Below are 10972 nucleotides of genomic sequence, written 5' to 3'. Positions count from 1 at the left end.
ATCCCCGTTGATCTTAAAATAATACCAAAATGCGGACTGTTTTGCGATTTGGGTTTCATGGGTTGCCCATGTCCGAAGTCCATGGTGAAAGAGGTCATGATGCCAGCTGGAACGCCATGAATAGGGTTAGTAACTCCATCAGGATTGGCCTGGAGACTCCAGGAATTGAAGATCAATCTCCAGGATACGAGTGTGTGCGATCTTCGGAACATTTTTTTAAAAAAAGATTTTTTTTTGTAATTTTCATTCAACATTTCTCTTTACCAGATATAAAAATATTGAAAATAGGGGAAAAAAGATTGTTTGGCTGACAAGCAAGCATCATCCAATTAGAGATGAGTATTCCTGCTTTCCAATTGGTGTAGGAAGGTGGAGCGTCACCAGGATGGATGTGTTGGCCAAAAAAGGTCATGTGATGAAACCTCCAGGAATATATTTAATCATAGTTGGCAACCCTATTCACGAAGAATTCAACATCGTTGCCTTAAACATTCTTTCAATGTATTTGTTGCACTGAGGTGCTGGAGTATGGTGGTCAGATTGGACTGGTTTACAGATTAGCTTTGAAGGGGAAAGAGTGGGGAGCTTACGTATTTTTACAAATACATTACTAGTTTGATGAGCAGGTTTGATTGATCCAAATGGAAATGGGTCAATCAGCAGAAATATTCATTCTGTTGTGCTTCACTGTTTGTTGCTTCTTCGGAATCTATGCTGGACCTTGGCGACAGAAGTCGATTAGATTCATCTTTATTGTGGCGGGTCAGATACTCTCCTTCAGTGGCACTGGGTTTGGGCCCTGTTGACAGGCTCTCGAAGGTGACATATGAATCGTTTTGGAAGCCCTCTTCCGGGGGCTTATTCAGGAATTTCCTGCAGCGCCTCTTCAAGGCCCCACCGCAGACAATGAGGGTGAGTGGGACCACAATCACACAGGCCACAGTGATCACCACCGCGTTAATTAGCTTCTGCGTCCCACTCGCATTAGCGACTTCATCCGTGGAGAAAATCACACACTGCTCTTTCCTGGGCATGAGTCCTTTGACACAAATGCAAACAATATATTTAGTCTGCGGCATTAAACCATCAATGGTGATTTTGGTCTTTCCAGGACCCACATTGATTCTGCGCATGTCCCTTTCGCCAAACGTTGTATATAGAATACTAAAAATTGTGATATTTGTAGCCTTTGGGGATCTCCAAGCCAGGGAAACACTATGATAGGTACCTCCTATAACTCTAACAGTTCTGACCAGACAGTCTAGTTCTGGCTGTGTTGAATAAGGACTAAATGTAATATTATTGGGATCGTCGGCACTTCTTCGCTTTTCCAATAAGCCGCTAACTTCAGGAGCATTCATATTCTGTGAAACAATCTCTGATGCATCTTCATTTGGCTTAATTTGCTGATTATGCATGGGAAAGTAATCTGTCCTACCTACAGCATAGGATCTCCTCGGTGACTCTGTTTGTGATATTGTGGTGGTCAGGGTACTCGCATACCTGGCCATCAGCTTCCGATTGTATACAGTAGCCTTTTGTTTCCTCATTTTACTGATGCACATTCTTTTGGATGTGCTTTTGATTGGCACCAAAGCAAGGACAGGGTTGACCACGAGAAGAGATATCGAAGCATCCGATGCACCCATCAAATTATTGGCCCGGCACAAATATTTACCAGAATCCTGATAAGATACTGCTGATAGACTGAATGTAGACCACTTTAATCTCTCGTTAGAATTGTCCAGGGTCACTGTAAAAAACACAATGAATGCAACATGCTAGATTATATTTGGGATAGGACAAAGTTGCCCATTTGATCGGCCTCCCTATCCACCACCTTCAATGCACAGTGGCAGCAGTGTGTACCATCTGCAAGGTGCATTACAGGAACTCATCGAAGCTCCTTCGACGGTGCCTTCCAAACCCATGACCTCCATCACCTAGCAGGACAAGGGCAGCAGATGCATAAAAACACCATCACCTGGAAGTTCCCCTCCAAGCCACACACCATCCTGACTTGGCGCTATGGCTGGGTTAAAAATCCGAGAGCTCCCTCCCTAACAGCATGGTGGGTGTACCTACACCGCATTGACTGCAGCGGTTCAAGAAGGTGGCTCATCACCACCTTCTCAAGGGCAATTAAGGATGGGCAACAAATGCTGGCCCGGCCAGCAAAGTCCACATCCCATGAATTTCACGATGAGTTCTCTGACTTGAAGCCTAAAAGTTACAGGTTACAATTGTTCTTTGATTGGACCTCACAAATTTTCAAGAGGGTACAATCACTTAAATTTACCTCCTGGGACCACCTTTTAAACGGTGGTCTTAAAAGGATGCGTCAAGTAGGCAGCTAACGATAGCAGCCAGATGTTTTTCATATCAATGTGTTGTGTTGCACAACAGAATCTCAACACCTTGATCATTCGCCACAGTCTGCGTGTTTTGCTAAATGTCACAGAGGTAAATTATATTGGGCAATCTGTTGATCGGTTTTTGTTAGGCAAGGGAATGAAGACTGACTGAATCAAGAAGGGTCATGGAGTTGGGCTACCAATCAGTCATGATCTAATTGAATGGCCGAGCATGCCTGAGGGGTTGAATATCCTGCTCCTGTTCCTATGTTCCTACAATTCTTAATCCTATTTAATCGGGCTAATCCAAGAACAATCAAAAAAAGGTCAAAGTTTTATGTAAAGGGAAAGCCTATTAGGAACACTAGTAGCAAACACTCTCTTAGCAGTAGTTTGATGCAATTCTTTTTAAGCAAAGCAATATCTATGGACATGAAAAACACATGGATTGTGCAATACATGGTGAATAACTGCGCACGGTCATAAGACAGTATTGTACTGAGGTGGTCAAAAGTTCATACAATGCAGAAGGAGGCCATTCAACCCATTGAGTCCGCACCAACCCTCTGAAAGAGCACCCTACCTAGGCCCATTAAATCGACCGAACCCCCTAACCCCACCTAACCTCAATATCGTTGGACACTAAGGGGCAATTTTAGTATGGCCAATCCACCTAACCTGTACACCTTTAGACTTTGAGGGACGATTTTAGCATGGCCTAACCTGAACATCTTTGGGCTGTGTGAGGAAACCTGAACACCTGGAGGAAACCCACGCAGACATGGGGAGAACATGCAAACTCCACAAAGTGGAGGACAAATATGAATGTGGAATACAGGGTTAACGGTAGAGTTCTTGGCAATGTGGAGGAGCAAAGAGATCTTGGGGTCTATGTTCATACATCTTTGAAAGTTGCCACTCAAGTGGATAGAGCTGTGAAGAAGGCCTATGGTGTGCTAGCGTTCATTAACAGAGGGATTGAATTTAAGAGCCGTGAGGTGATGATGCAGCTGTACAAAACTTTGGTAAGGCCACATTTGGAGTACTGTGTACAGTTCTGGTCGCCTCATTTTAGGAAGGATGTGGAAGCTTTGCAGAAGGTGCAAAGGAGATTTACCAGGATGTTGCCTGGAATGGAGAGTAGGTCTTACGAGGAAAGGATGAGGGTGCTAGGCCTTTTCTCATTAGAACAGAGAAGGATGAGGGGCGACTTGATAGAGGTTTATAAGATGATCAGGAGAATAGATAGAGTAGACAGTCAGAGACTTTTTCCCCGGGTGGAACAAACCATTACAAGGGGACATAAATTTAAGGTGAATGGTGGAAGATATAGGGGGGATGTCAGAGGTAGGTTCTTTACCCTGAGAGTAGTGGGGGCGTGGAATGTACTGCCTGTGGAAGTAGTTGAGTCGGAAACATTAGGGACCTTCAAGCAGCTATTGGATAGGTACATGGATTACGGTAGAATTATATAGTGTAGATTAATTTGTTCTTAAGGGCAGCACGGTAGCATTGTGGATAGCACAATTGCTTCACAGTTCCAGGGTCCCAGGTTCGATTCCGGCTTGGGTCACTGTCTGTGCGGAGTCTGCACGTCCTCCACGTGTGTGCGTGGATTTCCTCCGGGTGCTCCGGTTTCCTCCCACAGTCCAAAGATGTGCAGGTTAGGTGGATTGGCCGTGATAAATTGTCCTTTGTGTCCAAAATTGCCCTTAGTGTTGGGTGGGGTTGTTGGGTTGTGGGGATAGGGTGGAGGTGTTGACCTTGGGTGGGGTGCTCTTTCCGGGAGCCGGTGCAGACTCGATGGGCCGAGTGGCCTCCTTCTGCACTGTAAATTCTATGATAATCTATGATTAATCTAGGACAAAGGTTCGGCACAACATCGTGGGCCGAAGGGCCTGTTCTGTGCTGTATTTTTCTATGTTCTATGTTCTAAAGACGGTCTCCCAAGGCCAGACCTGGGCCCCTGGCGCTGTGAGGCGTGTGCCCACCCTGCCGCCTTTGCTAAACCATAAGGGCAAACTTAAATGTCTTAAATCACCTTTTCCAATTAGATCATTCTCTTGCGGCCACTGTCCTCAGTGATCAGATACCCACCTGTTCCATTCTGCAGGTCATTATCCAGCCTCATCCAGCTGATGTTGGGGATGGGAACCCCTGCAGCTGCACAATGCAGAGAGACACTTCTCCCCGCGGCTGTGGTCACTTCAGCTTCCGCGACACGAATAGTTGGACTCTGGCACTCCTTTAGCTCTATGCTGCTGAATGGAGACCCTGAGAGGCTTTCTGGTGCTGAGCACATTAATCCAGGGTTCATCAACGCCACAGTTGGATTGTGCCTCGTGACGAAACGAACGAGTTCTGACAAACTGCAGTCACATTCCCAAGGGTTGTTGTGTAGTCCTGTTGAAGGAGACATGTTTGCATATTTTGTTGAGATGGAAAGGTGACAAAAATGTCAAAGAGCTGAACTGTTGCATATCATTTCTCCCAGTTTAGAACATATTTCTTTAAAATATACTCCGTGTACACTCTTTAATTCTGCGTTCAGACCCCACCCCAGGGTTTCCAGCACTTCTCTGCAGTTTTGATATGCGTTATTGTATTAGGACGTGGTTCCACAGATCCTGGTTGTCCAAGGGTCCAGCCAGTCACCATGAAGCGAGCCTCAGTAACGTATAACACTCTGGACCGCTTGCTTCACAGCCAGCCACTATCAGGTCCTTATCAGGCATGCATATGTGCATTTACCAGCAACTGGGCGTTGATTAGGAGCAGGAACAAGTCTGAGCCAATCATCCCTGAAAAGGCCATGCCCAGTTGCCATGTCCCCTTCCACCACACTATCCCAGAATGGTGAAATCAGCACATGTAATGTATTAAATCTGTGGCTTTGCTAGCCTGTCGGATAAAATATTCCATCCAACACATTAGAAGGATAATTCTGAGGAGGAAGTTGCACAACCCTGGATCTTAAGGTGATTAAGAAAGAAAAGTAAGAATGACCCCTATATTGATTTAACAGTATCTGTTCCTACATATAGCACAGAACTGATAAGTAATGCAACCAAAGAGCTACACGAATATACAGCCTGATGTTTGCAACCACACTGTATTTTGTTGTTGATATCACAATATTAATTTGCCCCCAGGTGCAAACATTGACATTCACCAGAGTAAAGCATGTGATTTTAACTGACATTACATCTGTATTGCCTTCCTATTTAAGTCGGGTACTTGAAAAATTAAGTATCATGATGAAAATGTGCAGAAAAGTTACAGTAAATTAATTGCATTCCTAACTCATCATGTGGTAAATGTCAATGATGATTGTACTGCGCATAAAAACATATTAATATTGCGATCCAGTTTTATTTTTGTACCAATAATAATAATTGAAACAGTGTTGATATTTTCTTCAATGTGGTCCGAAACATAATTAGGAAAAGTCAAACGTGATGTACAGCGACCACAATATTGTCCTATTCTTATGTATTATAGGGGCGTTTGCCCTTGCTATTAAGCTATGAGAACAGTTACCAGCTGCTTTAGCACCAACAATGTGGCAGCTAAGCATTATTTGGGCACTGCTTTAAACTCACCCACACACACACACACCCAATAATAACTTTGAATTCCAAATGCTTTGCAAACAACAAAAAGTAAAAACTTTTAGTTAACAGAAATAAAGTTACCTTAAAGTAATAAGGCACCTTATCAACATGCAGGTAGAAGATCATTTTAGTAAGTTGAGCAAGAGATAGTTTAAGTAAGTGTAAAAGTGGATAAAGGAGATGTAGGGCTGATCATGAACTGAAGGGGGTTTATGCATTGAGACAGAGGGCATGGCTGCGGTGTTAAATCAATCCTTTGCTTCTGTCCTTACCAAGGAAGAAGATGCTAACAAGCCAAAGTGAAGGAGGAGGTAGTTCAAACACTAGAATGGTTTATAATTGGTAAGGAGAAGGTAAGGGATAGGCTGCCGATATTTCGAGTGGACAAGGCACCAGGACCAGGTGAGTTGCACCAATGGATACTGAGGGAAATGAGGGTGGAAATCGCCAAGGCACTGGCTGTAATCTTTCAGTCTTCCTTAAACTTGGTGATGGTGCCAGAGGACTGGAGATTTACACGTGACACATTTCTTCAAACAGGGTATAGAGATACACCCTGTAAGTACAGGTGAGTCAGTTGAATTTTGTGGTGGGGAAATTTCAGAAACAATAATTCAGGACAAAATGAATAGTCACATGGACAAATATGGGTTAATTAAGGAAAGCCAGCATGGATTTCCGAAAGGAAAATCGTGTTTAACCAAGTTGAGGTTTTTTGAAGAGGTAACAGAGAGGGTTGATGAGAGAAGTGCAGTTGATGTGACGCACACGGGTTTACAAAAGGCTTTTGAGACAGTGCCACACAGCAGCCTTGTGAGCAAGGTTAAAACTCATGTAATCAAAGGGACAGCAGCAGAATGGAAACAAAATTGGCCGAGTGACAGGAAACAGAGAGCAATGGTTAACAGATGCTTTTTGGGCTGGAGGAAAGTTTATAGTGGAGTTCCCCAGGGGTCAGTGTTGGGACCTCTGCTCTTTCTGATATAGATTAATGAACTGGACCTTGAAGTACAGGCCACAATTTTGATGTTTTTGGACAATGGGAAACTTGGTAGGATTGTGAAATGTGAGGAGGATAGCGTAGAACTTCAAAAGGACATGGATGAGTTGGTGTAATTGGCGGACAGGTGGTAAATGAAGTTCAAAACGGAAAATGTCAGGTCATTTCTTTTGATAGGACGAACATGGAGAGACAATATACAATAAAGGACACAAGGCAGGGGGAGCATGCAGGAGCAGAGGGACATGGGTGTATATGGGTGCATAAATCATTGAAAGTGGCAGGACAGGTTGAGAGAACAGTTTTAAAGCATGAAATAGCCTAGGCTTTGTTATTAGGGGTACAGAGTACCATAGCAAGGAGGTCATGTTGAACATGTATAAGTCACTAGTTCAGTCTCAGCTGGTGTATTGCGTTCAATCTTGGGCGTTGCACTTTAAGAAAGATGTGAAGGCATTAGAGAGAGTGCAGAAAAGTTTCACGGGAATGGTTTTGGAGATGGGGAACTTCAGTTACGAAGAAAGAACGGAGAAGTTGGGACTGTTTTCCTTGGAGAGGAGAGGCTGAGAGGAGATTTGATACAGGTGTTCAAAATCACGAGGGATCTGGACAGAGTAGAGGGGGAGAAACTGTCCCTGCGGGCGAAAGGGTCAAGAATGAAAGGGCCAGGGTTTAAGGGAATTAGTAAAAGCTGCAAAAACGACATGAGGATAAACCCTTTCCAGGCAGTGAGTTGTTAGGATCTGGAATGCACTGCCTGAGAGTGGACTGAAGGCAGATTCAACTGAAGCAATTGGAAGGAAATTAGACAGTTATCGAAAATGGAAGAATGTGCAGGGTTTCGGGATGAAGGCGGAAGAATGCACTCAGTGGATTGCTCATTTAGAGAGCCGGTACAGATACGATGGGCTGAATGGCCTCCTTCTGAGCTGTGACATTATGTCTGTGGAAGGCTAAAGTCAAGCGATTCAAAGTAGCCAGGTTGAGGTGCCATATAGCAGAGAGACACTCACTATTCTGAAACATGTGAGTAAAGTAATCAACATGAGAATAGTACATTTCTGTTGGATATGACACTGCAACTTTCTCCAAAATCGTCAGCTCAACGAGAAGCTGATCATCAATCCAAATATGTTACTGCAATGGAGCTTTAACCAACAGCTCAGCTAAAGATCTACCGGAGGAGGTGGTGGAAGCAGGGACGGTAGTGACATTTAAGGGGCATTTTGACAAATACATGAATAGGATGGGAATAGAGGGATACGGACCCAGGAAGTGTAGAAGATTGTAGTTTAGTCGGGCAGCATGGTCGGCACGGGCTTGGAGGGCCGAAGGGCCTGTTCCTGTGCTGTACATTTCTTTGTTCTTTGTTTGTTCTTCCATCAAAATAGAAAGACATTCACGGGTTTGTGTAGAAATGATTCCACCGAACAACAGGGATGAGACGGAACTTTATGCCTACCTATGATAAGATTTGAGTTGGTGGTTGTTGAAGTTGTATTGACCACCTTTGGAGCAATCAGCCATTGTGAGATCGCTTTGTCTGACAGTGTAGTCAGCTTGTTATCCGACAAATCCAGGTAGGTGATATTTCTTATATAAGCGGCTGCACGGTTGGGGAGCGATTGGAGGATGTTGCCATGTAAATCAAGGAGCCAGAGTTGTGGCAAATAGGAAAGAGCTTCCCATGGAAAAGCTGAAAGAGCATTGCCATCCAGACGGAGCTCCCTCAGTGCGGTCAGGCCCCGCAAACTCTTCCCGTCGAAGCTGCTGATGGAGTTACAGGACAGCCAAAGGCACTCCAGACCGGGAGCAGCAGGAAAGGCTCGCACGGAAACCTGTCTGACTGACGTTTTCTCAATCACCAGCTTTAAGGTTTCGGCTGGGACATCGTTTGGAATCAGGGTCATTTCTGGGTTATTACAAAGCACAGTCCTGAAAGTAAAGAAAATCTTTCGTCGGTTCAATTATTCTCTACAAGCCACAACATCATCTAACACATTTTTAAGATATCAAAAGGCAGCGTGACCACATGCCCATTGGTTTGTTGCTGTAGTTCCCCCACCTCCCTACTTCTCTTGAAAACAGCCACACGCCAAGAGGGTCTGTAAATGCTACCAGTTCTTCTGTATTGTGTCCCTATGGACATCCTCAAATTTCTGGGTAAGCAGTGTGTGGCAGCAGCTACTGTGAAGGACAGGATGATGGAAGCAAAGACAGATCCTGACGTCATCAGGTCACCATATCAATATTCTTCCCATTGCTAAAATGAAGGACCCCTGGGTCATTTAACCCTCCCTAACCCAGCATTCCAATTGTTAAGACCCGACTAGCTGATATCCGGCCTTGGTCATGGCCTCCGTCTTCACCACCAACTGAGGCACATTTGAAATGAAAATCGCTTATTGTCACGAGTAGGCTTCAATGAAGTTACTGTGAAAAGCCCCTAGTCGCCACATTCCGGCGCCTGTTCGGGGAGGCTTGTACGGGAATTGAACCGTGCTGCTGGCCTGCCTTTAAAAGCCAGTGATTTAGCCCAGCGTGCTAAACCAGCCCCCCACTCAGATGGCTCCTAGTTCTACTGCTCAGGGCAACGCACGGTGCCTGGGGTAGAGAGGTGTCCCCCATACCGAGCATTACTGGGGCACAGGAAAAATGGCGTGGAATATATTTCCATCATTTCGGAGTAATTATGATAAACTGTCACTTCAGGTGGAAAACACTACAAGCAGCAGAGATAAATGAGGAGCCGGCGAAATGATTCCCAAAGAAGGTTTCACCACGCTCCACCATCTTTGCACCTGATTGAAAAATCTAGCTTAACTTTTTAATCTGTTCTCTTCAATTTCCTAATTTACCATCAAATATACTCCTGCGTTCATCAGTAACATCCACTCTGGCTTTGCAACTAAATCCAGGTGCCTTAATGCAGGGATAAGGAGACTCACTTTTAATCAGGGGAAATGGAAAAGTCTTGACTAATCATTAAGGGCTAATGGATCAGTCCCGACAGCTCGGGAGAGGTACTTCTAACCCTGCATCACACGAACGGAAGAACTGCTTAATTATTCCCTGAATTGAACATTATTCCAATATTTATCATGTTGCTTTATTTCATCTTAAACTATACAAATGAGGTGTAAATAAAGTGGTATTGGGAAAAAATGCAAAGGTAAATATTATGCACAGGATTTAGGAAAGTGAAACAGAACAAAGTTGTCCTTAATACTTTTTGAGCATTGTAAAATATTGATAAAAATACACAATGATAGCTACAATTTACCATGGAACAAATTTGCATATGCGTTGATGTTATCCCAGATACCAAATCATCAAGCATAGCAGATAAAACTAATTAACAGAAAGCCACTTAAAATTAATTAACAGAACAGAACCAAAATTAATCACTGTAAGTAAATATATTAAACATCGGAGATGATGAGTGAAGTGTGTGGAAATTTGGAAAGGAGAATTTCCACTGCATAGATGTACAGTTTGAGTTCTCATGTTCCTCCAAATCTAAGATCAAACTCGAAATGCTGCAATACCTTGCCTTGAGTTCTTCACTGTGACTCTGGAAGGTGCAGGTGCACTGGGAAGGACAGAAGCAGAATGTGAGAGCCGGGCATCCAATACACATAAAGCGAAGCAACCAGATGTTGGGTGACATTTTCCCTGCTCCTCTCAGCTCTGGTGATCGGATGGTCTGTTCTGCTTAACTCCGCTTCAACCGCATCTCTTGCCTTTGTGGTTCGCAATCCCAAAGTCCTTGGCTGCTGCTGCGAATCCCGAGATAAAAAGGATAGAAAAGGATTATGGAGGGCTTTTTAGTTATTTTCACTTAGGTGCTTATTGCTCCCTGCAGTCGTAAGGCTGACATGCAGTCTTGGTGCAGCAGGGAGCTATTACTCTGAGAGGACTAACATACATGGCACCAGCCTTAATCTCTCCTCTTCAAATGCATAAATATTTATTTACGTAGATGTGAGTGGGATTAGATTGGG

The 10972-nt window shown here is 44.1% G+C and overlaps 1 protein-coding gene across 1 annotated transcript; it reads right to left on the bottom strand.

The window, feature by feature from the left end:
- Positions 1-265: 265 nt before the first annotated feature.
- Positions 266-10736, bottom strand: lrit1a (leucine-rich repeat, immunoglobulin-like and transmembrane domains 1a). The gene is made up of 4 exons (XM_072491360.1): positions 10517-10736; positions 8431-8903; positions 4452-4757; positions 266-1753 (listed from the first exon to the last, which is right to left on the bottom strand). The coding sequence occupies exons 1-4, from the start codon at positions 10636-10638 to the stop codon at positions 657-659; spliced, it is 1998 nt and encodes a 665-aa protein (XP_072347461.1). The 5' UTR covers positions 10639-10736; the 3' UTR covers positions 266-656.
- Positions 10737-10972: the final 236 nt, after the last annotated feature.

This window comes from Scyliorhinus torazame, chromosome 28 (assembly GCF_047496885.1).
Source record: "Scyliorhinus torazame isolate Kashiwa2021f chromosome 28, sScyTor2.1, whole genome shotgun sequence".
NCBI classification, from domain to species: Eukaryota; Metazoa; Chordata; class Chondrichthyes; order Carcharhiniformes; family Scyliorhinidae; genus Scyliorhinus; species Scyliorhinus torazame.
Note: the sequence above shows the minus strand (reverse complement) of the source record. Positions and strands in the feature narration are given on the sequence as shown.

Coding starts and splice junctions, on each gene's coding strand:
- lrit1a (XM_072491360.1), bottom strand. CDS start 10,638: ATGTCACCCAACATCTGGTTGCTTCGCTTTATGTGTATTGGATGCCCG. Junction 4,758..8,430: donor CAACTCAAATCTTATCATAG/GTAGGCATAAAG, acceptor CTCCTTCAACAG/GACTACACAACAACCCTTGG. Junction 1,754..4,451: donor TGACCTGCAGAATGGAACAG/GTGGGTATCTGA, acceptor TGTTTTTTACAG/TGACCCTGGACAATTCTAAC.